General features: G+C 37.0%; 1 protein-coding gene across 3 annotated transcripts in view; it reads right to left on the bottom strand.

The window, feature by feature from the left end:
• Window positions 1–27,232, bottom strand: part of VPS50 (VPS50 subunit of EARP/GARPII complex) — a 138,471-nt gene that overhangs the window by 42,312 nt on the left and 68,927 nt on the right. For all 3 annotated transcript variants that reach the window (XM_055307447.1, XM_055307448.1, XM_055307446.1), the window contains 4 exons: window positions 24,454–24,548; window positions 24,027–24,125; window positions 3,952–4,042; window positions 588–764 (listed from right to left, as the gene is read on the bottom strand). In XM_055307447.1, coding sequence (XP_055163422.1) covers window positions 588–764; window positions 3,952–4,042; window positions 24,027–24,125; window positions 24,454–24,548 — 462 coding nt within the window. The remainder of the gene's footprint in view (window positions 1–587; window positions 765–3,951; window positions 4,043–24,026; window positions 24,126–24,453; window positions 24,549–27,232) is intronic.

Genomic DNA, 27,232 nt, shown 5'->3' with positions numbered 1-27,232 from the left:
CGGAGGGTCACGCAGTTAATAAATAATAAAGGTCATATTCATTCATCTATCTTCAAATCCTTTCCATTAACTCACACAACCTCTGGTTTATATTACATTTTCTGAACTGCTCAAAGTATTAAAAAATTGTCTTCTAATCCTAAAAGCATCCCTGCTGGGTAACCAAGCAAGACACTACTCTTTCTCAGATAAAGGGAATCGAGCAAAATGATTCGGATGCCCAAGAGTGAAGCTGGGAAGTGCAGATGATCTATTCCCTCACCCATCTAATAACAATCACAGAAATATGAGTGAAGAAACTATACTCCTGCCCGATTTAGTAATCTAATAAGAACATACAGCAATCTAGTAAGAGCACAAAGTAAACATAAAGGCAAAATGTATTGTTTAAAAGGACATTTTCAACAAAGCATGCTGTAAAGCCATTACTATATAATTGTTATCACAGGTAGTTAAGCATATAGGTAGGAAGGTGGGTAGCGAATGGATAAATAAATCTAGCTAATTACCTTGCTCACTGGGTAGAACACTTTTCAATATGAAAATCTCACTTATGTTTCACAGTAGGTTTTAAAAACACTACATACCCCATTAGAAGCCAGGACATCTTCTGTTTCTTCATCTTTGTGGTTGGCCTGGATTTCAAAGGGATTCCCATCACTACAGTACTGCTCAAACAAGGTCACTGTTTTTGAGGAAGTTGAAGCTGGCTGTTTACTGGGTGAAACTGATGGGGAACGAGACTGTTCCATGAATTTAAATTCCTGGACATGAAAAAAGGAACCAGATACCTTTTAGCAACAACAATAAAATCCAAGTACATAACATATTCCATCAATATAAATGTTGAGTTAGTGAAAAAAAATTAATCTTGATTCTTCAGGTTATTCACTTTTAAATCTTGGAAGTTATCTGAAAGCAGAAATTTGAATTTATGTGCTCAAAGGTTTCCCTAAAGACAATTCTGTTGCTGATATCACTTTTTAAAAGTGTTATCTGTATCAAGCTACTTTTGGCTTGGTTTATGAAACTGCACAGAAAATTTCTGAAAATAATTAAATTTGAATAATTCTAAACATTTTAGCATAGCAGCAAAGACCTAGCAGAAAATGGTTTTAAGCAATAAAAAGGTAACAATAAAAATTAATTGTTGTTAATAATAATTAATGTTTTCACCAGTTAAGGTATTCTATAAAAATACATCAAAATGTTTATAAAACATATAAACTTTCATTTCTTTTTCTTCACACTGCAAACAACACAAATACACATGCTGAGGTCAGATGATACGTCATCTAGTCCTATAGTTTGCCATTAATCCATTATGTTCTATTAACTTCCTATGTAATGTTGGGAATGTCACCTGGCTTCTCTGTGCCTCAATTTCTTCAATAAAATGAGAGAGTCAAGCTACATACAGTAAGAGAATCACAATGCTAAAACTAAAGAGCTGTTTCCAGATGAGGAAACTGAGGTAGTCCAGATGGATTCAGGGCCAAGTTCAAGAGCACACTGCTCATTAGTGGAAGAGATGGAATAATCTCTAAAGTTCCTCTGAATTACAAAACTCCTGATGATTTTTCACAAAAATTTGGTATACATTTTTATTTTCTTAAAAAAAAGATTTTATTTATCTATTTGAGAGAAAGAGAACATAGCAGGGGGGAAAGGCAGAGGGGAGAGGGAGAAACAGACTTCTCACTGAGCAAGGGGCCCAACATAGGGCTCGATCCTAGGACCTGAAGATCATGATCTGAGCTGAAGGGAGACGCTTAAAAGACTGAGCCATCCAGGTGTCCCGGCATACATTTTCTTACACCTTTTAATCTTTTGAATATTAATCCCAAATTTAAAATCTTTCATATTCAAAGATAATCTTTATAAAAACTATGTTTGTTAAGTTTCAAATGATGTTTATTTTCTTTTTAAACTGCAGCTACACATTAAATCAGATCCATCATAATGCTCAAAAATTATGCCACTACTTTATTATTCTAAACATTATTTTTACAACTTTATAAATTAATGAGTTGATTTTGTTTTTTAACTGACTCTACAGGAATACATGTGTCAAGAGAACAGTATCTCAGCTGTGAATAATTTTCAAAGTAACTACTTTTTAAAACCATTGATAGAATACTTAATCTGAGATCCACCCTCTTTTTTTTTTAAAGATTTTATTTTTAAGTAACCTCTATACCCAGCATGGGGCTCGAACCCAAGATCAAGAGTTGCACACACCAGTGACTGAACCAGCCAGAAGCCTAAAGATCTACTCTCTTAAAAAAATTTTAAGTGAATAAGGTATTGTTAACTATAGGCAAAATCTTACACAGTAGATCTTTATCCACCTTGCATAACTGGAAATTCAAGGTAACTACTTTAAAGGAGATAATGCTTACTTGGGTGAAAATATTTCAAGTGTGTATCATTAAAAAATGTTTTATAATTATATCAAGTATATGTGTTCATACACACAGATATAATTAGATAGTTAAACACAAATTCAAATAAAATTATTTAAACAGGAATTCTAAAATCAATGTTAGAATTCTAAATAATGTTAAGGAATCATTTTATTTAAGAATTCTAAAATAATGTTGGGGCACCTGCATGGCACAATTGGTTGAATGTCCAATTCTTGGTTTAAGCTCCTGTCATGATCTCAGGATTGTGAGATTGAGCTCTATTATCAGGCTCCCAGCTCAGTATAGAGCTCCAAGCTCAGTCTGCTTGAGATTCTCTCTCCCTTTCCCTTTGCCTCTCCACCCACCCCACCCCATTGCAACACTGTGCACACTCTCTCTCAAATAAATCTTAAAAAAAAATCTAAAACAACGTTAAAATAAATGTTAATTCTGTTGTCTTTAAAGCATTTATTAATTCACTGTATTTACTATTGCCACATTAGGAAAAGAATATGATAGAACTGGATAAGTAAACTATTATATACAATATAAGCGTAAAAACTATCCTTTTTTTTTTATTTACCTATGACAGTCACAGAGAGAGAGAGAGAGAGAGAGAGAGAGAGAGCGAGAGGCAGAGACACAGGCAGAGGGAGAAGCAGGCTCCATGCACTGGGAGCCCGACGTGGGACTCGATCCCGGGTCTCCAGGATTGCACCCCGGGCCAAAGACAGGCGCCAAACCGCTGCGCCACCCAGGGATCCCATAAAAACTATCCTTAATAAAAACTTTAAATCATGTATTCTTTACATGTATCTAGAATAAGAAAATTGCTTCTAAAAAAGCCATTCCTTCCAAAAGCAAATCTAAGCATACTGGACCTTCTACACAGGGATCTAAGTTTATACATTGTGTTTTGACATTTGGTATTTGTAGGGCACCATCTATCACACAAGGAGTGTTTATCTATGATGTGTTTCAACCAAGGGAAAACAAATCAGTTAATATTTTCACAGATTACATATTCTATGAGGATTCAAGGAATCAGTTAACTAATAAAAATGAGTTAAGGGTATCTTTTATAAGTACTTCTTTTATTTCTGAGGCATTGTCTTACTATTGGCACATTTATTAGCTGCAACATAAATTAAGAAGATACTAGTTCCTTTAAGAAATGACAAACAAACAAGAAATCACAAGCATCCTGAAAATATAAGCTTTTCCATTAAAGACCATCAAAATACAACTGATTAATTTTTTACAAAACTTAAAGCAGTAGATCTTCTTCTGAAACCAAAGGAAATGATCAGGCAAAAGAGTTTTCCTTAAGTATATAAAGTGAATTTATAAAAAGAGACAGATTTTGTCATCTTTACATAAAAGCATCACTCTTATAAGAGAGGCTGGCTATTAATCACTTTTAAGCAAGGAAGGAAAGGTGCTATTTCTTAATGATTTTATAAATGATTTTTTAGTAATATATTGTTGTTTTTTTTTAAAGACAACTAAATGAAAGATCCATTTGTTCCTAAGAAACACTTACATGAAGTTGCAGGATGCTGAAATTTGACTTAACAGGACAAAGCTCCCAGGTCTCATTCTCTAGAAACATTCTCAGTTCATCAAGCCGTGTTCTTAAAAAAAAGAAAAGAAACAATCCAAAAAGTTAGAGGAAGAATACACTACACACAAAAACTAGGAAAATAGAATACAGTTAGAGAATTATCATCATAATCATGATCAACTTTGAGAATCCATTCAACAACACAGCAAACACATTTACTTTTACGTGGTTTTTTTTTTTTAATTTTATTTTTAAAATAAAGTAAGAATTGAGAGAGAGGCAGAGACACAGGCAGAGGGAGAAGCAGGCTCCATGCAGGGAGCCTGATGTGGCACTCGATTCCGGGACTCCAGGATCACGCCCTGGGCCAAAGGCAGGCGCTAAACTGCTAAGACACGCAGGCATCCCTACTTCTACTTGTTAATATCATCTTTAAGAGAAAAAAATTCTCAAGTCTTTACTAAACTTCAAATCTCTCTACAATATTACAAAAATAATGAATGTACAGGAAATGGTATTTTTATTAAGGGATGAAACTAAAAGCTACTCACAATTCACATACTTAAAATATCCCTAGCTAATCATATATCAATGCCAAAAAACAGAGAAATAATTTACAAAGTTTATGAGATCATTAATACTAATAAAAGCTTTATGCTAAATAGCAAAGATCTTAATCATACTTACTAAGCCACAAGATTAAGATAATTATCACTCTCCAAATATATTTAGCTCAGTGACTATCTCTACAAAGCATTTACAAATTAAATTACCAAATAAGGCACTTACATAGCCAGCACTGCACTAATCACTTACATCACATTGATCTCTTCTTTTTTAATGTTATTGTGGTTTACTGTCTATCCTGAATAATCAGTACATTATACAGACAGTTCAGAAAAATTACTTCCTTCCAGTTGACCCAGGAAACAAAAGGGCAGGCCTGCCCTACTTTTCCCCTTCTTGTAACAGCTTCATTGTTACTACTAATCTGCTTTTAAAAAAAAATCTAGGGGCAGCCTCAGCAGTTTAGTGCTGCCTTCAGCCCAGGGCATGATCCTGGAGACCCAGGATCGAGTCCCACATCAGGCTCCCTGCACAGAGCCTGCTTCTCCCTCTGCCTGCGTCTCTGCCTCTCTCTCTCTCTCTATATATATATATATATATCTCATGAATAAATAAATAAAATCTTTAAAAAATAATAAAATAAATAAAAAAATAAAAAAATCTAGATTTCTTTTTTCTTAATTCACATCTCTAAAGTAAAGAGGCAATAAGAGGGGAAATCTGTAAAAAGCAAAAGTTGCTCCAAATATTAAAATTAACAGAAGGGGACTTTAAGATAACTATTATAATTAAGTTAAATAAAATAGAGAAAAAGATGTACAAAATGAATAGAAAGGAGAATTTCAAAGAATTGCAATCATGAACACAAACAAAAACAGAATCCGACATCCTGTAACTGAAAAATACAATGACCTCAAATTAAAAACTCATGAAGTAGAAAAAGCAGAAGACAGGATTAAAGAACTCAAGGACAGATCAATAGAAACTATAAACTGAAGCACGAGTTGAAACAAAAATGGAAGCAACAGAAAAGATCATAAAAGATACATGAGACACAGTTTAAAACATCTAGAATGCATGCAACTGAATGGAGAAGATGGGATGAACGGAAGCAATTCTGAAAAGGTAATGGCTGAGAATATTCTAAAAGTGACTGTGCCCGAACCTTACATATATAAAAATTAACGAAAATGGATCAGAGACCTAAAAACTAAAACTGCAGAAGTTTAAAACTCTTACAATTCAACAATAAAAGGACAAACAATCCAACTGAAGAATGGGCAAAGGCTTTAAACAGACATGTTTGCAAAGATATACAAATGACCAGTAAGCATATAAAAAGATGCTAAATATCATTAGCCATTAAGAAAATGTAAGTCAAAAACATAACAAGACATCACGTCACATCCACTAGGATAGCTATAGTTAAAGACAGACAATAACAGGTGTTAATAAGGATTTAGAGAAATTAGAGCACTTATACAATGCTAGTGGAAATTTAAAATGGCAGAACCACTTTGGAAAACAATGTGGTAGTTCCTCAAATTGTTAAATATAGAGCTACTACTTAACCCAACAATTCTACTTTGTATGGTTTCCTGTGGCTGCTTTAACAACCCACCAGAGAATGCCTGGGTGGCTCAGCGGTTGAGCGTCTGCCTTCAGCTCAGGGCATGATCCTGGGGTCTGGGATCGAGTCCCACTTTGGGCTCCCTGCGAGGAGCCTGCTTCTCCTGCTGCCTATGTCTCTACCTCTCTCTGTGCGTCTCTCATGAATAAATAAAGATTTATTTATTTATTCATGAGAGAGAGAGAGAGGCAGAGACACAGGCAGAGGGAGAAACAGGCTCTATGCAGGGAGCCTGATGTGGGACTTGATCCCGGGGCTCCAAGATCAGGCCCTGGGCTGAAGGCGGCGTTGAACTGCTGAGCAACCTGGGCTGCCTAATAAATAAATCTTAAAAAACAAAAAACAAACAAACAAACAAAACAAACCACCAGAAACTGAGTGACTTAAAACAACAACAAGAGAAATGTATTCTCTTACAGTTCTGGAGGCCAGAGTCTGAAACTAGTATCACTAGGCTGAAGTCAAAGTATCAGCAGGGCTACTCTCTCTCCAGGGAGCTCTGTACATCATCTACCAATCTGTTCCTTCCTCTTTCAGCTTATGGTGGTTACCACCATTCTGTGGCTTGTGGCCACAGCACTCGTCTCTGCCGATCTTCACATTACTTTCTCCTGTGTATGTCTCTGTGTCTGGGTCAAATACCCCTGTCTGTGTCAAAGCATGAGAAAACTTAAGTGCCACTGTTGGCTTTTAAGATGGAAGTGGTCTGGGCAGCCCGGGTGGCCCAGCGGTTTAGCGCCACCTTCAGCCCAGGGCGTGATCCTGGAGACCGGGGATCAAGTCCCATGTTGGGCTCCCTGTGTGGAGCCTTCTTCTCCCTCTGCCTGTGTCTCTGCCTCTCTCTCTCTCTCTCTCTCTCTCACTGTCTCTAATAAATAAATAAAATCTTAAAAAAAATTTAAGAAATAAGATGGAAGTGGTCTTGTGTAATGACTAGAAAGCAGCTTCTAGAAGCTGAGAATGTTCCCTAGTCGACAGCCACCATGAAAATAGGGATCTCAGTCCTAAAAGCCACAAGAAATTGAATTCTATCACCATCCTGAATATGCTCAGATGTGGATTCTTCCTCAAAACCTTCAAATCAGAGCCCCACCCTTCTGATACGTTGATTTTGGCCCTGTGAGAAACCTAAGAGCTGAGCATCTAGACAAGCTGATCCAGACTTCTAACCTCAGAACTGTGACATAATAAATGGATGCTGTTTTAAGCTGTTAAGCTCATGTCAATTTATTATAAAAAAATATAAAACTATTACAGTGATAAAGGTACCAGCTCCCCTAAGCTGGAGCCCTCCCAGAAACTTCTCACAAAAGCAGCTTAGGGAACTCCCTACATAAAGAGTATACAGGATATAAGATAGAAAGTAAAAGTATAGATAAGAACATATAAAAACACTAAATGCATAAGAGAAGATAAATGCAGTTACAAAGTTGGTTCTTGCACTATTCTGGAAGTATATTAACCTAAAGTCAACTATAACAGAATAGGGGTACATACTGAAATGACAGTAACTACTACAGAAATCTATTTTTTAAAAGCCGAGAAAAAAACAGTATTAAAATAAAAAATATGCATAATCAATCCAAAAGAAAGACAAAATATATATGGAAAAAGAATAACACTTTTAGAAATAAAACAGCAATATGATAGATTTAAACCCAACTATGCCAATAAATACATTAAATGGAAATAGAAAAAAAACCCAGTTCAAACAAAATATAAAAATCATCAGACTGGATTTAAAAACAAAACAAAACAAGATAACTATAAGTTGTTTACAAGAGACATACTTTAAATGTAAGGCTATAATTAGATCGAAAGTAAAAATTATACACAAACATGATTTCTTACAATTATAAAATAGGGTGGAATTTGTTTATCAAATTTTTTTCTTTACCTACTATGATGATTCTTATGGGATTTTTCCTATATTTTATAAATTAGTAAATTAAATTAATTTTAAATATTTAGCCAAACTTGCTCTCCTATAATATTACCTGTTTGTGATGTCATTATCCTTTTTAGATACCACTGAATGTGTTTTGTTAATATGTGTTTAGAATTTTTCCATCTATGTTCTTATGAGAAACTCCCCTGTAATTTTTCTTTTTTGTAATGTCCTTGTTATATTTTGGTATTAGTGTAATACTGGCTTCATAAAATAAGTTATGAAGCATTCCTTCTTTCTCTATTACCTAAAAGAGTTGGTGTTGATATTTCTTCCTTAAATGTTGGGTAGAATTTACCAGGGAAGGCAGCAGGTCTAGAGATGAAAATGTTTTTAAAAAGTACAGATTCAATTTCTTTAAAAGACATAGGTCTATTCAGATGTTCTATATTTTATTTTGTCAGACTATTAAGTTTGACTTTATAAGAAATTTGGTCAATTCATCTACATTGTCAACTTTATGAGCATAAAGTTGTTCCTATCATTTTATTATGTATCTATATCGCTACCCATTTGTTGTATTCTTTTTCTTAAATTGAAGTGTAGTTGATACACTATTATATTTTTAATGTCTAGGATCCACAGATACCCACTTTTATTTATTATTTTTTAAAGATTTTTATTTATCTATTTATTCATGAGAGACATAGAGAGAGAGAGAGAGAGAGAGAGAGAGAGAGAGAGTGGCAGAGACACAGGCAGAGAGAGAAGCAGGCTCCATGCAGGGAACCCAATGTGGGACTCGATCCCAGGACTTCAGGATCATGCCCTGGGCCAAAGGTAGGCGCCAAACCGCTGAGCCACCCAGGGATTCCCTAGATATCCTCTTTTAAACTGCTGGTATTGGTAATTTGTGTTTTCTTTTTTTTTGCTCAGTCTTGTTAGAAGTTTTATAGAATTCTATTATACATTTGCTTTCTACTTCATTGCTTTCTACTCTTATCATAATCCTCCCTCTGTTTTCTCATAGCTAGAAATTCTACCCTCTGCTTTGGGTAAATCTCTAAATTTTGATGCCATGGTTTTTATCAGTATTCGCTTAAAAAGATTTTGTAACCTTCAATATTATTTCTTCTTACACCACTGGATATAGGTTGCTCAATTCCCAAAAACTGGTAGATTTTCTCATTATCTCTGCTATTTACTTCCTGTTTAATTTCACTGTGGTCAGAGAATATGAACTCTATGATTTCAATCCTTTGACATTTTTAAAGAACTTGCTTTATGGCACAGTGGATGATCGATTCTGATAAACTTCTTGAGTGCTCTTGAAAAAATATGTACTCTCTAATTATTGTGTCTGTGTCTCTCTAACACGCACACAGACACACACACACACATAAATGAGGCAAATGTTATGAAATGTTAGAACACATATCCTCAGTGATTTTTTTCTGCTTCCATTATCAATCACTAAAAGTGGCATACAAAAAACTCCTAAGATTATAGACCTATTTCTCCTTCTAGTCTAAATATTTTGGGTTTTTTTGGAGTTATGTCAGAAGAGGCATACAAATTTAGGATTGTTATACCTTCCTAGTGAATACACTCTTATTATGAAAGTATTCTCCTTATTTTTAGCAATACTTTTTGACTTAAAGTATACTTCATCTCTTAGGAATTTCTTTAATATGAGATAAAGTACAAAAGCCAACCACACATATCATACCTAATGACAAAGCACTATAAAGACACCCCTTGTCACCAGTTCTATTCAAAATTCTACCAGAGGTCTTAACTAGTACAAAAAGTAGAAATGAATACACAAAACCATCATTATTCACAAATGACATAACTGTATACATAGAAAATTCAAAAGAATGACCCAATTACCAGATCACAGGAATTTCAGGTCAACTAAATCAACATATTTATATATATATATATATCTGTGTGTGTGTGTGTGTATAGGTATGTGTAAGAAACGATTGGAAACTTTAAATAAAAAGCAAAACAATTCAGAATGGCATAAAATAATACTTATACAATGTTCAAAAGCAGGCAAGACTAATCAATAGTGATATAAGTCAGAATAGCGTTACATTCAGAATACGGCTCTGAATGAGAAAGGACACAAGAGATCCTTCGAGGGTAGTGGAAAATTCTGTATCTTAACCTGATTCATTTATGTGGTATACATATATTTAAAAATTTATGGAGTTGTATATTAAGATGTGTGTACTTTTATATTACATGATAATAATTTTTTTTTCAAGAGAATAAAACCTTAATAATCCTCTCACTCCCCTAACTAAACTGTCTGCAATAAAGGCAGGCCTATTTTGAAAATATGGCTACAGAGAGCCTTAGGCAACATCAATCCACTTGTGATGGATCATAAGGTCATGACTAATAGCAAAGAAAGGGCTCTGATTTCCAAATCTTGTTCTTTTCATTGCACCACTGTTGAAAAAACATAGTCAAAGGCAAACAGCTATTTATTTTGTGACTGTGAATGATAAATTGGTTAATATTATCCAAATTGATTCACTAGAGCTCCAGAAAATTTCCTTTACATCTCTTTGCCCAAGAACATTTTTACACAAATTGGAAGATTTGCATTTTACTTTTTTCTATTTGACTCTACTAATACAGATAAAGAATGAAGTTATGATGCAAAAGCAGTAAGTACATAAACTACAAACTGCAATCAAATGCTGAATAACAGAAATGAATGCTGACATGTTATGTGAAAAGCAATCTTAATTATTACTATTTAAGCAGTTCAGGTGCCCCTGTGTCTTTAAGAAACAAGACAAATAGGATACAAAGAAGCTCCTGTGGTGTACAAAAGAATAGGTACAATTAAAATAAAATTAAAAGATTTTCAAGGGCAAATAGAGTAAAAAAGACAATAACCAATCTAAGAGGCATCTCAAATACGCTGACCTACAGATTAAAGGGGAAAAAATCTATGAATTAGAACTGTGAAATCTAGATCTTTTAATTAACCGACAAAAGACTTGATGCAATAAAAGGGAGGGTCCGGTTTAGGAGGGGCAAGACGGCGGAAGAGCAGGGTCCCCAAAACACCTGTCCCCACCAAATTACCTAGATTACCTTCAAACCATCCTGAAAATCTACGAATTCGGCCTGAGATGTAAAGAGAGACCAGCTGGAATGCTACAGTGAGAAGAGTTCGCGCTTCTATCAAGGCAGGAAGACGGGGAAAAAGAAATAAAGGAACAAAAGGCCTCCGAGGGGGAGGGGCCCCGCGAGGAGCCGGGCTGAGGCCGGGGCGAGTGTCCCCAGGACAGGAGAGCCCCGTCCCGGAGGAGCAGGAGCTGCACCAACCTTCCCCGGGGGAAAGGGGCTCGCAGGGAGTTGGAGCAGGACCCAGGTCCTCGGGCTCCCGGGGACACTAACAGACACCTGCGCCCCGGGAGAGCGCCCCGAGCTCCCTAAGGGCTGCAGCACGCACGGCAGGGCCCGGAGCAGCTTGGAGGGGATCGGGAGCGGCTCCACGGAGGGGGCTGCGGGGCGGGAGCGCGAATCCCACAGCGCAGGCCCCGGAGCACAGGGCGCCGGGACACAGCCCAGGATCCGGCCTCCCCCGGGACAGGCAGAGGCCGGGAGGGCCCAGGACAGTGAGGACGCTCCTGCCCCGAGCTGAGCAGATCAGCGGCCCCGCCCCGGAGCCTCCAGGCCCTGCGGACGGAGAGCCCCGTAGTTCCTGCGGTGGCTGAATCCAGGCTTCCAGAGTTGCCATAGCAACTGCGGCTGTTCCTCCTGGGGCCTCATGGGGTAAACAACCCCCGCTGAGCCCTGCAGCAGGCAGGGGCAGAGCAGCTCCCCCAAGTGCTAACACCTGAAAATCAGCACAGCAGGCCCCTCCCCCAGAAGACCAGCTGGACGGACCAGTTCCAGGGGAAGTCAAGGGACTTAAAGTCTACAGAATCAGAAGATACTCCCCCGTGTTTTTTGTTTTTTCTTTTTGATTTCTGATTGCTTCCCCCACCCCCTTTTTTTCACCTTTCTTTCTTTTTCTTTCTCTTTTTCTTCTTTTTCCTTTTTTTCTTCCTTTTTTCTTTTTTCTTTTTCTCTTTTCCTTCCTTCTCTCTCTCTCTTTTTCTCCTTTTCCCAATACAACTTGTTTTTGGCCACTCTGCACTGAGCAAAATGACTAGAAGGAAAACCTCACCTCAAAAGAAAGAATCAGAAACAGTTTTTTCTCCCACAGAGTTACAAAATCTGGATTACAATTCAACGTCAGAAAGCCAATTCAGAAGCACTATTATACAGCTACTGGTGGCTCTAGAAAAAAGCATAAAGGACTCAAGAGACTTCATGACTGCAGAATTTAGATCCAATCAGGCAGAAATTAAAAATCAATTGAATGAGATGCAATCCAAACTAGAAGTCCTAACGACGAGGGTTAACGAGGTGGAAGAACGAGTGAGTGACATAGAAGACAAGTTCATGGCAAAGAGGGAAACTGAGGAAAAAAGAGACAATAAAAGACCATGAAGACAGATTAAGGGAAATAAACGACAGCCTGAGGAAGAAAGACCTACGCTTAATTGGGGTTCCTGAGGGCGCTGAAAGGGCCAGAGGGCCAGAATATGTATTTGAACAAATCCTAGCTGAAAACTTTCCTAATCTGGGAAGGGAAACAGGCATTCAGATCCAGGAAATAGAGAGATCCCCCCCTAAAATCAATAAAAACCGTTCAACACCTCGACATTTAATAGTGAAGCTTGCAAATTCTAAAGATAAAGAGAAGATCCTTAAAGCAGCAACAGAAAAAAAATCCCTGACTTTTATGGGGAGGAATATTAGGGTAACAGCAGACCTCTCCACAGAGACCTGGCAGGCCAGAAAGGGCTGGCAGGATATATTCAGGGTCCTAAATGAGAAGAACATGCAACCGAGAATACTTTATCCAGCAAGGCTCTCATTCAAAATGGAAGGAGAGATAAAGAGCTTCCAAGACAGGCAGGAACTGAAAGAATATGTGACCTCCAAACCAGCTCTGCAAGAAATTTTAAGGGGGACTCTTAAAATTCCCCTTTAAGAAGAAGTTCAGTGGAACAATCCACAAAAACAAGGACTAAATAGATATCATGATGACACTAAACTCATATCTGTCAATCTGAACGTGAATGGGCTTAATGACCCCATCAAAAGGCGCACGGTTTCAGACTGGATAAAAAAGCAGGACCCATCTATTTGCTGTCTACAAGAGACTCATTTTAGACAGAAGGACACCTACAACCTGAAAATAAAAGGTTGGAGAACCATTTACCATTCAAATGGTCCTCAAAAGAAAGCAGGGGTAGCCATCCTTATATCAGATAAACTAAAATTTACCCCAAAGAATGTAGTGAGAGATGAAGAGGGACACTATATCATACTTAAAGGATCTATCCAACAAGAGGACTTAACAATCCTCAATATATATGCCCCGAATGTGGGAGCTGCCAAATATTTAAACCAATTATTAACCAAAGTGAAGAAATACTTAGATAATAATACACTTCTACTTGGTGACTTCAATCTAGCTCTTTCTACCCTCGATAGGTCTTCTAAGCACAAAATCTCCAAAGGAACGAGAGCTTTAAATGATACACTGGAGCAGATGGATTTCACAGATATCTACAGAACTTTACATCCAAACTCAACTGAATACACATTCTTCTCAAGTGCACATGGAACTTTCTCTAGAATAGACCACATACTGGGTCACAAATCGGGTCTGAACCGATACCAAAAGATTGGGATTGTTCCCTGCATATTCTCAGACCATAATGCCTTGAAATTAGAACTAAATCACAACAAGAAGTTTGGAAAGACCTCAAACACGTGGAGGTTAAGGACCATCCTGCTAAAAGATGAAAGAGTCAATCAGGAAATTAAGGAAGAATTAAAAAGATTCATGGAAACTAATGAGAATGAAGATACAACAGTTCAAAATCTTTGGGATGCAGCAAAAGCAGTCCTGAGGGGGAAATACATCGCAATACAAGCATCCATTCAAAAACTGGAAAGAACTCAAATACAAAAGCTAACCTTACACATAAAGGAGCTAGAGAAAAAACAGCAGATGGACCCTACGCCCAGCAGAAGAAGAGAGTTAATTAAAATTCGAGCAGAACTCAATGAAATCGAGACCAAAAGAACTGTGGAACAGATCAAGAGAACCAGGAGTTGGTTCTTTGAAAGAATTAATAAGATAGATAAACCATTAGCCAACCTTATTAAAAAGAAGAGAGAGAAGACTCAAATTAATAAAATCATGAATGAGAAAGGAGAGATCACTACCAACACCAAGGAAATACAAACGATTTTAAAAACATATTATGAACAGCTCTACGCCAATAAATTAGGCAATCTAGAAGAAATGGACGCATTCCTGGAAAGCCACAAACTACCAAAACTGGAACAGGAAGAAACAGAAAACCTGAACAGGCCAATAACCAGGGAGGAAATTGAAGCAGTCATCAAAAAACTCCCAAGACACAAGAGTCCAGGGCCAGATGGCTTCCCAGGGGAATTCTATCAAACGTTTAAAGAAGAAATCATACCTATTCTACTAAAGCTGTTTGGAAAGATAGAAAGAGATGGAGTACTTCCAAATTCGTTCTATGAGGCCAGCATCACCTTAATTCTAAAACCAGACAAAGACCCCACCAAAAAGGAGACTTACAGACCAATATCCCTGATGAACATGGATGCAAAAATTCTCAACAAGATACTAGCCAATAGGATCCAACAACACATTAAGAAAATTATTCACCATGACCAAGTAGGATTTATCCCCGGGACACAAGGCTGGTTCAACACTCGTAAAGCAATCAATGTGATTCATCATATCAGCAAGAGAAAAACCAAGAACCATATGATCCTCTCATTAGATGCAGAGAAAGCATTTGACAAAATACAGCATCCATTCCTGATCAAAACTCCTCAGAGTGTAGGGATAGAGGGAACTTTCCTCGACATCTTAAAAGCCATCTACGAAAAGCCCACAGCAAATATCATTCTCAATGGGGAAGTACTGGGAGCCTTTCCCCTAAGATCAGGAACAAGACAGGGATGTCCACTCTCACCACTGCTATTCAACATAGCACTGGAAGTCCTAGCCTCAGCAATCAGACAACAAAAAGACATTAAAGGCATTCAAATTGGCAAAGAAGAAGTCAAACTCTCCCTCTTCGCCAATGACATGATACTCTACATAGAAAACCCAAAAGCCTCCACCCCAGAACTCATACAGCAATTTGGTAGCGTGGCAGGATACAAAATCAATGCCCAGAAATCAGTGGCATTTCTATACACTAACAATGAGACTGAAGAAAGAGAAATTAAGGAGTCAATCCCATTTACAATTGCACCCAAAAGCATAAGATACCTAGGAATAAACCTAACCAAAGAGGTAAAGGATCTATACCCTAAAAACTATAGAACACTTCTGAAAGAAATTGAGGAAGACACAAAGAGATGGAAAAATATTCCATGCTCATGGATTGGCAGTATTAATATTGTGAAAATGTCAATGTTACCCAGGGCAATTTACACGTTTAATGCAATCCCTATCAAAATACCATGGACTTTCTTCAGAGAGTTAGAAAAAATTATTTTAAGATTTGTGTGGAATCAGAAAAGACCCCGAATAGCCAGGGGAATTTTAAAAAAGAAAACCATAGCTGGGGGCATCACAATGCCAGATTTCAGGTTGTACTACAAAGCTGTGGTCATCAGACAGTGTGGTACTGGCACAAAAACAGACACATAGATCAATGGAACAGAATAGAGAATCCAGAAGTGGACCCTGAACTTTATGGTGAACTAATATTCGATAAAGGAGGAAAGACTATCCACTGGAAGAAAGACAGTCTCTTCAATAAATGGTGCTGGGAAAATTGGACATCCACATGCAGAAGAATGAAACTAGACCACTCTCTTTCACCATATACAAAGATAAACTCAAAATGGATGAAAGATCTAAATGTGAGACAAGATTCCATCAAAATCCTAGAGGAGAACACAGGCAACACCCTTTTTGAACTTGGCCACAGTAACTGCTTACAAGATACATCAACTAAGGCAAAAGAAACAAAAGCAAAAATGAACTATTGGGACTTCATCAAGATAAGAAGCTTTTGCACAGCAAAGGATACAGTCAATAAAACTAAAAGACAACCTACAGAACGGGAGAAGATATTTGCCAATGACATATCAGATAAAGGGCTAGTTTCCAAAATCTATAAAGAACTTATTAAACTCAACACCAAAGAAACAAACAATCCAATCATGAAATGGGCAAAAGACATGAAGAGAAATCTCACAGAGGAAGACATAGACATGGCCAACATGCACATGAGAAAATGCTCTGCATCACTTGCCATCAGGGAAATACAAATCAAAACCACAATGAGATACCACCTCACACCAGTGAGAATGGGGAAAATTAACAAGGCAGGAAACAACAAATGTTGGAGAGGATGCGGAGAAAAGGGAACCCTCTTACACTGTTGGTGGGAATGTGAACTGGTGCAGCCACTCTGGAAAACTGTGTGGAGGTTCCTCAAAGAGTTAAAAATAGACCTGCCCTACGACCCAGCAATTGCACTGCTGGGGATTTACCCCAAAGATTCAGATGCAATGAAATGCCGGGACACCTGCACCCCGATGTTTCTAGCAGCAATGTCCACAATAGCCAAACTGTGGAAGGAGCCTCGGTGCCCATCGAAAGATGAATGGATAAAGAAGATGTGGTTTATGTATACAATGGAATATTACTCAGCCATTAGAAATGACAAATACCCACCATTTGCTTCAACGTGGATGGAACTGGAGGGTATTATGCTGAGTGAAGTAAGTCAATCGGAGAAGGACAAACAGTGTATGTTCTCATTCATTTGGGGAATATAAATAATAGTGAAAGGGAATATAAGGGAAGGGAGAAGAAATGTAGTGGAAAATATCAGAAAGGGAGACAGAACATAAAGACTCCTAACTCTGGGAAATGAACTAGGGGTGGTGGAAGGGGAGGAGGGCGGGGGGTGGGGGTGAATGGGTGACGGGCACTGAGGGGGACACTTGACGGGATGAGCACTGGGTGTTATTCTGCATGTTGGTAAATTGAACATCAATAAAAAATTAATTTATTAAAAAAAAATGAAAAGGTACCATGAGATTCACTCCCAATCAGTGATCTTAGGACTCTGTCTATACATAGAGGAGCATAACTATGGGTATATATATCTTGGTGTAAATATATTTACATAATAAAGAGCTCCCCAAAGGAGAACATATGTCAAAAAAAATAAAAATTAAAAAAAAATAAAAGGTAGGGTCCAAAAACAAGTATTAAAATTAAGTACTTCGAGGAAGGTAAACATTCCACTACAAGCCTGTCTTATTTATTTATTTATTTATTTATTTATTTATTTATTTATTTATTTGTTTTAAAGATTTATTTATTTATTTACTCAGGATAGACAAACACACTCAGGATAGAGAGAGAGGCAGAGACACAGGAGGAGGGAGAAGCAGGCTCCATGCTGGGAGCCCGACTTAGGACTTGATCCCGGGACTCCAGGATCACGCCCTGGGCCAAAGGCAGGCGCTAAACCGCTGAGCCACCCAGGGATCCCCAAGCCTTGGAAACTGATGCTCAGAGAAGAAAGAAAACCAAATTACAAAGATGGTAAAGCTAGTAAGTAGAAAAGAGGTAGGAACCCAAGGCCACTGATAACACCACACTGCCCCAAACACTTTACCAACAGAAAGAAAACTCAAAATCAATAATAACGGCACAAACTAAGAAGAGGTAAATAGTGATCTACCCCCTATTATTATATACTATTGCAGAAGGAGTTAGTCTGATTTCAGATATACACCATGAAGACTTTGTTTTCATTTTAACCCCAAAATTTAACCCCTGTTTTATAGTTTAGATGTAAATGTTTCTACTTTCATATAATCTGGTTTACAATATTTTAAATATTAAAGATAACTTAATTATTGGCACCATTATAACCAAGTCCCAAGAACACTTGTTTACTAAAAAATATTTCTCTTACTTTCCCAAGGAATATAGCAAAGAGAGTTATAGCAATATCTCTTATCTCGCACACATTCTCTCCTACAACATGACCTTACCACCCCCACCCCCCATCAAATTTCCCTCCTTTTGAATCTGGGTACTCTTATGACATGCTTGTATTCAGTGGAATATGGTGGAAAGACTGCATGACTTCTAAGCCTACATCAGAAAAGGCCATGAAGCTTCTGCCTGGGTCTTTTGGACAATTTAGTGCTGTGGGAAGCCAGCTGCCATATAAGAAGTCCAAACACTCTGAGATCATCATGCTGGAAAAGCCATGTATAGGCACTCTGGCTAACAAACCCAAATGGGTAAATCCTTCTACGTATCTCCATTAAGATGCATGCAAACCAGCTTGGATCCTCTAGACAAACCCTATCATCAGCTGAGTACTACTCAGTCACCTCAGCCAATCCTGCAAGGAGCAGAAGATTCATTCAGTTCATCTTTTCCTAAACCCCCAACTCATAGATTACATGAAATAAAGATAAAATGATGGTGGTTTTAAAACCTTACATTTCAGGATAGTTTGTTACACAAAAACAGTAGTTAAAGCATAAGTTGGACATGGTAAATTTAATATATATATATTTTTTTAAATTTTTATTTATTTATGATAGTCACACACACAGAGAGAGAGAGAGGCAGAGACACAGGCAGAGGGAGAAGCAGGCTCCATGCACCGGGAGCCCGACGTGGGATTCGATCCCAGGTCTCCAGGATCGCGCCCTGGGCCAAAGGCAGGCGCCAAACCGCTGCGCCACCCAGGGATCCCGGTAAATTTAAATCTATTTGTTAGATTGTTTCCTTAAAAAAAAAACTTTTGAAATCTATCATAAAAAAAACTAAAACTACTGATCATTTATTTACTACCCTCTCTGAAACCTTAACCAAAAGAGCTTATTTAGCAGAAAAATATATAGGGGGAGAACAAGTGAGTTCCAGAAAATATAAGGCCTAGTATTCAAAATACAAAGATTAAATCACTTGTTCCAGGTAGAAAACAAAGAGAAGTATATGGATAATTGGACTTGATCCCAGAACACACATTTTAAAGATGCTTAAAAAATAAACCTTTCTTACTCAGGAAATGGGAGTTAGGATAGGTGACCTCTCCCCTCTTTTCACACCTGTTGCTGGACCTTTAGGGATTTCTGCAACATCTGACAGAAGAATGATAGCTTTGGATGTATACAAACAGTGCTGAACATAAAGGAATTTGGGGAAATAAAACCTATATTTTTGTAAGATGAGAATTCACATTGATAGAGACTGTGCTCCCTCACAGTATCATATAATTTTGCCCTAGAAAAAGATGACTTTTATACAATTACCATAAGCAACATGACTATACTTTATAAATAGATGTTCCACCCAAAGAGTAAAATGTTTATATTTTCACCTTTTTAGTATGCCACCATCTTTAAACCAATAGCCCAAGTGGACTCTAAGAATAATTCAGGCTAAGAATTTCTTCATTCTCAAGAGCTTTATTTGGCCATAGAGGACTATGAAACAAATTGTAAGCATATTTTAATACTTTCATTAACAAAACTAAAACCCAATTGATCTATATTTCATCATGTTTCACAGTGCTTTTAAACATTTATGTAGTATGATCTGGTGGAGATGATATTAAATTGGAATTTAATAGATTTAGATTCATCACTAGCTAATGTCAATTCAGTATTAGGTATATTGGCATCATTTCTAAACTACCTGTTAAGTTTATCTTGGCTTATAAAGAAAGAGATTACTTCAGAACACATTAATGGTTGGCACTAACTTTACGAAGTGATTTTTATCATAATTTGCCAAATGGCAGCTGTTGGAGAAATAATGACCATAGCCAGTATATAATAAGCTAGACTCATTTTGATACCGGGGATAGAGAAGAATACTTTGTAAAAAGTTAAGTCTTGGGGCAGCCGGGGTGGTTCGGTGGTTTAGCGCCACCTTGGGTCCAGGTTGTGAGCCTGGGGACTCGGGATCGGGTCCCGCGACGGGCTCCCTGAATGGGGCCTGCTTCTCCCTCTGCCTGCCTCTCTCTCTCTCTCGCTCTCGCTCTCGCTCTGTGTCTCTCATGAATAAATAAATAAAATCTTAAAAAAAAAAAAGAAAAGTTAAGTCTTGGGCAGCCCCAGTGGCCCAGCAGTTTAGCGCCACCTTCAGCCTGGGGTGTGATCCTGGAGACCTGGGATCAAATCCCATGTCATGCTTGCTGCATGGAGCCTGCTTCTCCCTCTGCCTGTGTCTCTGCCTTTTTCTCTCTCTGTGTCTGTCATGAATAAATAAACAAAATTTTAAAAAAAGTTAAGTCTTTACTTTTTAACCTATTCTGATATTCTAATTTACAACACAGCAAGAAAAAAGGGCAAGATCTATAGGCAACATTTATGGAGACCTTTTTGTCTAGTCACCTCATTTCACAGTTGATAGAAACATAGCCCAGAGAGTTAAATGATTTGTCTAGTGTCAGAGAGCTTGCAAACACCAAATGTAGAATAAGAACCCAAGTCTACTACCACCCAGTCCAGCTCTCCTTCAAAGAATACTGTACAGCCCCTTCAATGGGAAATGAATTTCATAAATATTTCTCAAGAGAAGTCCATTAAAATTTTGAGTGTTTTGGAAACATTTAATAATTCATTTCTATAATCTCTAATTTCACCAAGGTGAATTGTAGTGAGGAATCTCCATCATGGTCATGGTCTAGAAATGCCTAGACCTAGCTGCCATAGATGACAGATACCTTTTGACAAGTAAAATAGAATGCAGAATGGAGACTATTAAATAAATCAGGGTAGTTTTTATTTTTTCCACCGTACACATCGTGCAATCACTAAGAACACCAAAAGATATCTTGGTTATCTTACTAAAAGTAATCTTTGGGAAATGCACATCTGTCATGCTTTCATTCTAACAGGTAAGTGAGGCTTCTAGCTCCTTCATAGTTCCTTATCCTTTCCCATCTGATTTACAAACTCTTCCTTTAGTACAGCAATGTGTAAAAGCCAAGCCATCTGTTTCAGCAGGGCTTAACTTTTAACGGGAAAAAAATATACAAATAAAGGCAGTGTTAGGGTTTCATGCTGTCCCCTTATCGCTGTTTTCCTGAGGTTTAATCAATTAAACTTTTTAAAAATTTTTTCTAAACATTCTTTTCAATTCAATTACAAAACTCAAAGGCTCTACTTTGCAACAGGATCAATTTAAATCTCTTCCAAAACATATTTAATAGTTCATAATAACACAGAACACTTGTACTTAAATTTATTTAAAAATTAATTCATCAATGGTTTGATACCCAATAATCTCTCTTCTGACATGGCACCAATTACTGTGATCAGTTATTGACTCTTAACAAGGAGAAAAAGCAGAATTCAAGATATTTACTCTCCTTGGCACCAAATAACAACAACAACAAAAAAATTTAATTAAAAAAATTAAAATGCATGGGTGCCTGGGTGGCTCAATTGGCTAAGTGTCTGCCTTTGGCTCAGGTCATGATTCCTGAGTCTTGGGGTCAAGCCCCGAATGGGGCTCCTTGTTCAGCAGGGAGCCTGCTTCTCCCTCTCCCTCTGCCTGCTGCTCCCCCTCTTTGTGCTCTCTATCTATGTCAAATAGATAAATAAATTCTGGGGAAAAAAATAGAATAAAAAGATATAAATTAAAATGATAAAATATATATAAGGGATATAGTATAGGTTCTACCTTATATCAGGAAAGGTCTAATATACAGCTCTCTCAATTTAATGCTGCTTTAAGCATACAATCATGTTGCTAATTAAACATTCTTTCTCGCCTTCCTCCACTCCCAAAACCATTCCAAATCACCCTTTCTAAAGTCAGTAATGACTGTTTTGCAATGTAATAATCTTAACTTTGTAACTAGATTCTGAATATCATGCCTTCTTTTAAAGCCTTCTTACTTTAAAATGCAGATGCTTGTTTTGTGCCAGTACCACACTGTCTTGATGACCACAGCTTTGTAGTACAACCTGAAATCTGGCATTGTGATGCCTCCAGCTATGGTTTTCTTTTTTAATATTCCCCTGGCTATTCAGGGTCTTTTCTGATTCCACACAAATATTAAGATGATTTGTTCCAACTCTCTGAAGAAAGTCCATGGTATTTGGATAGATCAATGGAACAGAATAGAGAATCCAGAAGTGGACCCTCAACTAATATTCGATAAAGCAGGGAAAACTATCCACTGGAAAAAAGACAGTCTCTTCAATAAATGGTGCTGGGAAAATTGGACATCCACATGCAGAAGAATGAAACTGGACTATTCTCTTACACCATACACAAAGATAAACTCAAAATGGATGAAAGATCTAAATGTGAGACAAGATTCCATCAAAATCCTAGAGGAGAACACAGGCAACACCCTTTTTGAACTTGGCCACAGTAACTGCTTGCAAGATACATCAACTAAGGCAAAAGAAACAAAAGCAAAAATGAACTATTGGGACTTCATCAAGATAAGAAGCTTTTGTACAGCAAAGGATACAGTCAACAAAACTAAAAGACAACCTACAGAACGGGAGAAGATATTTGCCAATGACATATCAGATAAAGGGCTAGTTTCCAAAATCTATAAAGAACTTATTAAACTCAACACCAAAGAAAAAACAGTCCAATCATGAAATGGGCAAAAGACACGAACAGAAATCTCACAGAGGAAGACATAGACATGGCCAACAAGCACATGAGAAAATGCTCCACATCACTTGCCATCAGGGAAATACAAATCAACACCACAATGAGATACCACCTCACACCAGTGAGAATGGGGAAAATGAACAAGACAGGAAACAACAAATGTTGGAGAGGATGTGGAGAAAGGGGAACCCTATTGCACTGCTGGTGGGAATGCGAACTGGTACAGCCACTCTGGAAAACTGTGCGGAGGTTCCTCAGAGAGTTAAAAGCAGATCTGCCCTGCGACCCAGCAATTGCACTGCTGGGGATTTACCCCAAAGATACAGACGCAGTGAAATGCCGGAACACCTGCACCCCAATGTTTCTAGCAGCAATGTCCACAACAGCCAAAATGTGGAAGGAGCCTCAGTGTCAATCAAAAGATGATGGATAAAGAAGATGGAACTGGAGGGTATTATGCTGAGTGAAATAAGTCAATCGGAGAAGGACAAACATTATATGGTCTCATTCATTTGGGAAATATAATAATTAGTGAAAGGGAATAAAGGGAAAGGAGAAAAATGAGTGAAAATATCAGTGAGGATGACAAAACATGAGAGACACCTAACTCTGGGAAACGAACAAGGGGTAGTGGAAAGGGCGGTGGGCAGGGGGTTAGGGTGACTGGGTGATGGGCACTGAGGGGGGCACTTGGTGGGATGAGCACTGGGTGTTATGCTAAATGTTGACAAATTGAACTCCAATAAAAAATTTTTTAAAGAAAAATTAAAAAATAAATAAATAAAATGCAGATGCTTTAAGTAATCCCTCAGTGAATGCTGCTTCTACTGATCTAACTTCCTTACTAGCCCACACCGTAGAGGATAGTGGCCAAATTCTTCTGGTGAACTCTGCAATAATAATCATCTTTCACCCATAAAGAAATTGGTTCAATATTTAGTTCAACATTTTGAGACTCTCAAGATAAGCAACCTATCAAAATTTACAATAAATAAGGAGAATATTTTATAATATTTTTGGCAAAAAAAAAAAAAAAAGTCCTTCGCCATAGCAAAAAGAACTACAAAGGACAAATTCTTTCAAATTCAAAAGTAATTGTTTTAAACTAATTAATGCTATAAGGTTTAAGCATTAGACATAGTAAGTTTATTATCTAAGTAAGCCTGTTCATATTTTATTAGAGTTCTTACCTATGGTAGTTCTTAAAATAATTGACACTTTGTTTTCTAATGGATTCTTGCAAAACTTCAGATTTGCTACCACAAAATTCTTCTCCAACTTGCATCAACCTAGGTGGATAAAAAGACTTATATAAATTTAGCAACATCCTTATTACAGAACAAAAGTAGTCCAGGTCATCTTTCTTCAAAGGTAACAAACCATAAAAATGGTTGTTTGGAGAAATTCTAAAGTTCACAAATTCACTATAGTTCACAGACATCTGAAGGGCAGAAATATTTAAACACACACACTCCCAGCAGAAATTTGATTATGAATGTGCAAATGTCTTCATATCCATGAAAAAGTTATACGTGATAACTCACTGATGCATGATTTCTTTGATTATCATGTTTGAATAAACCGAAGTAAAGAATAAAACAAGATCTCACATAGTACCTGCTGATTATATCCAAAACAAAGATGAAATCATCATATTTAAATATAGACAAATCTGTTCCAAGCAAGTAGGTTTTTACTTTTAGCTGGACATCCTATAAAACAAAACAAAAAAATATTTCAAGCCCAAATATAGAATGTAAGTTCCCAGAACCATTTATTCTACAGTTATACATTAAAATGAGACAGAAATACATTCTTAAGAATATACATTTAGGCAAATAACCAATATCCTTACAGTGATATCACAGAGACAATTCCATAACATCACATATAAAAACAGTAATGGTGATAATCATTACTATTAATACATACACATATGCAAGATAAAAATTATATCCTTGTGTTGGATATGAAGATAAAAATCATCATCATTTATGTGTGACTTGGTAGGCTAGAAACCTCAAAATAACCAAATCAAAAATAATTAAAATAATCAATTAAAAAATAATTAGAATTAATAACTCTGTGAAGTGATTATGTACAATACATAAAAAAATAAGTTTTCATGTACTTCTACTGTAGTATCTTAAAATAAAAGAGACTTCATTTAAAATGAATATTAAAAATAAACTTAGGAATAATTTTAATAGGCAACATTAGGCCTAAATAATTAACAATTCTAACAAGATACAAAAGAAATTTCAATAAAATGAGAGTCAAGGGACTGAATGAGTGTAAACATGTCAACTTTTCCAAGTTAACGTAGGGGTTCAGTGAATTTCTAACCAAAATCACAAAAAACTTCTCCCATGAATAAGCATTCTAAAATTCACTGGAAATATAAATAAGGCAGTAACCTCTTTTTAAATTATAAAGCTTCAGAAAGACAAAATAAAAGTTATAAGTGATGTTGAAAGACTTTTTCTACCTGTATTAAATATATTAAAAACTTTTTTTAAGAGAAGAATACTATCAGTTCCCAAAGAATCAACAAAATAGGACAACTCAGAAATAGTGCTAATATATATACAAGAGCTTAATAAACAGCAGTAAAAACTACTGCTTGCTGATTATTTACTCTTTGTCAGCATTATACTAAGAACTTTACATATTATCTTTAATCCTAAAACAGTTCTGTTGAGCAGGCATTTACTATCCTCCTAAGAGAAGAAAAACTGCAAATAGGTCAAGTAATTGCCTAAATTCACATGCCCCATGAATGACAAGGCTAAGACTGGAATCCGGATCTCCCTGCCTTCAGTCTCCTTTTCCCAAGGAGGCATCACACATAGAGACAAGAAAACAGATTATTCAGAAAGTAGCAAAGGGAAAACCAACTAGATTTGGGGTAAAAAACTCCTCTCTCCTTCCTTTATATCACATATCAAAAGACAGATAAATGGATTAAATGTTTTTGTATGTTTGTAAAACATTAAAAATTAATCCAATAAAGCAAAAATATTTTCCGAGTATTTATTAAATGTCCTACACAGTACTCTAGGTATTAGGGAGATAGCAATTAATAGAAAGTTTAGATAAACATCTATAATTACCAGATGAATACTGATCTGAGCTTTACATAGGAAAAAGTATTTTAAGAATAAATATAGCTCAGATATTGAATTCAAATTGGAAGAGGTAAGTCTGGGCTCAAAACAGAAGTAAAACTGCTGCCCAGTCATGCCCCTCAGCCCAACTCCTGGGGAATTGCCACCACTGCTGGGGAAGAAGGCCAAAATCCAAATGAACAGAGCAGTTGAGAAAACTGTTGGTGGTTTGAGTTTTGAAGCTACAGATGATAGTTTAAGAGAACATTCTAAAAAATGGAGCACACTTACAGATTGTGTGGTGATGAGAGACTTCCCCAAACAAAATGTTGTGGGGTTTTGGTTTTGTGACTTACTCTTGTGTTGAAGAGATGGATGCAGGATTGTGTGCTCAACTACACAAGATTGATGGTCCTGTAGTCAAACCAAAGAGAGCTGTTTCTAGAGAGGATTCTGTAAAGCCTGGTGCCCATCTTACACTGAAGAAAATTGTCATTGATGGTATTAAAGAAGATACAGAAGAATATAATTTGAGAGACTACTTTGAAATGTATGGCAAGATGGAAACCATCGAAGTTATAGAAGACAGGCAGAGTGGAAAAAAGAGGATTTGCTTTTGTAACTTTTGATGATCATGATAGAGCTGATCAAATTGTTCAGAAGTACCACACTATCAATGGGTATAACTGTGAAGTGAATTTCTTATTCTTTATAAATAAGAAATGCCATCTGCTGGATCACAAGACATCATGAAGGTGGATCTGGTAACATTATGGGTTGTGGTGGAAACTTCTATGGAAGAGGAGGCTATGGTGCCACGTAAAGGTGGTGGCAGCGGAGGTAGTTATGGAAGAGGTGATAGTGGATATAATGGATTTGGAGATGATGTGATAACTATGACAGTGGTCCTGGTTATAGAAGTAGAGGAAGCTACGGTGGATATGAGCACCAAGGAGGTGGATATGGTGGCAGTGGTAGAAGATATGATGATTATAATGAAGAAGGAAATTTTGGAGGTAACTACATTGGTGGTGGGAATCATAATGATTTTGGATATTATAGTGGACAACAGTAATCAAATCATGGACCCATGAAGGGGGGCAATTTTGGTGGAAGAAGCTCAGGCAGTCCCTATGGTGGTAGTTATGGATCTGGTGGTGGAAGTGGTGGATACGGTAGCAGAAGGTTCTAAAACAATTCAGAAAAATGGACTACGGATCTTAGCAGGAGAGAGAGTGAAGAGTTGTCAGGAAAGCTGCAGGTTACTTTGAGACAGTTGTCCCAAATAC

This window comes from Nyctereutes procyonoides, unplaced genomic scaffold (genome assembly GCF_905146905.1).
Source record: "Nyctereutes procyonoides isolate TBG_1078 unplaced genomic scaffold, NYPRO_anot_genome, whole genome shotgun sequence".
NCBI classification, from domain to species: domain Eukaryota; kingdom Metazoa; phylum Chordata; class Mammalia; order Carnivora; family Canidae; genus Nyctereutes; species Nyctereutes procyonoides.
This window is presented reverse-complemented; position numbering and strand designations above follow the sequence as displayed.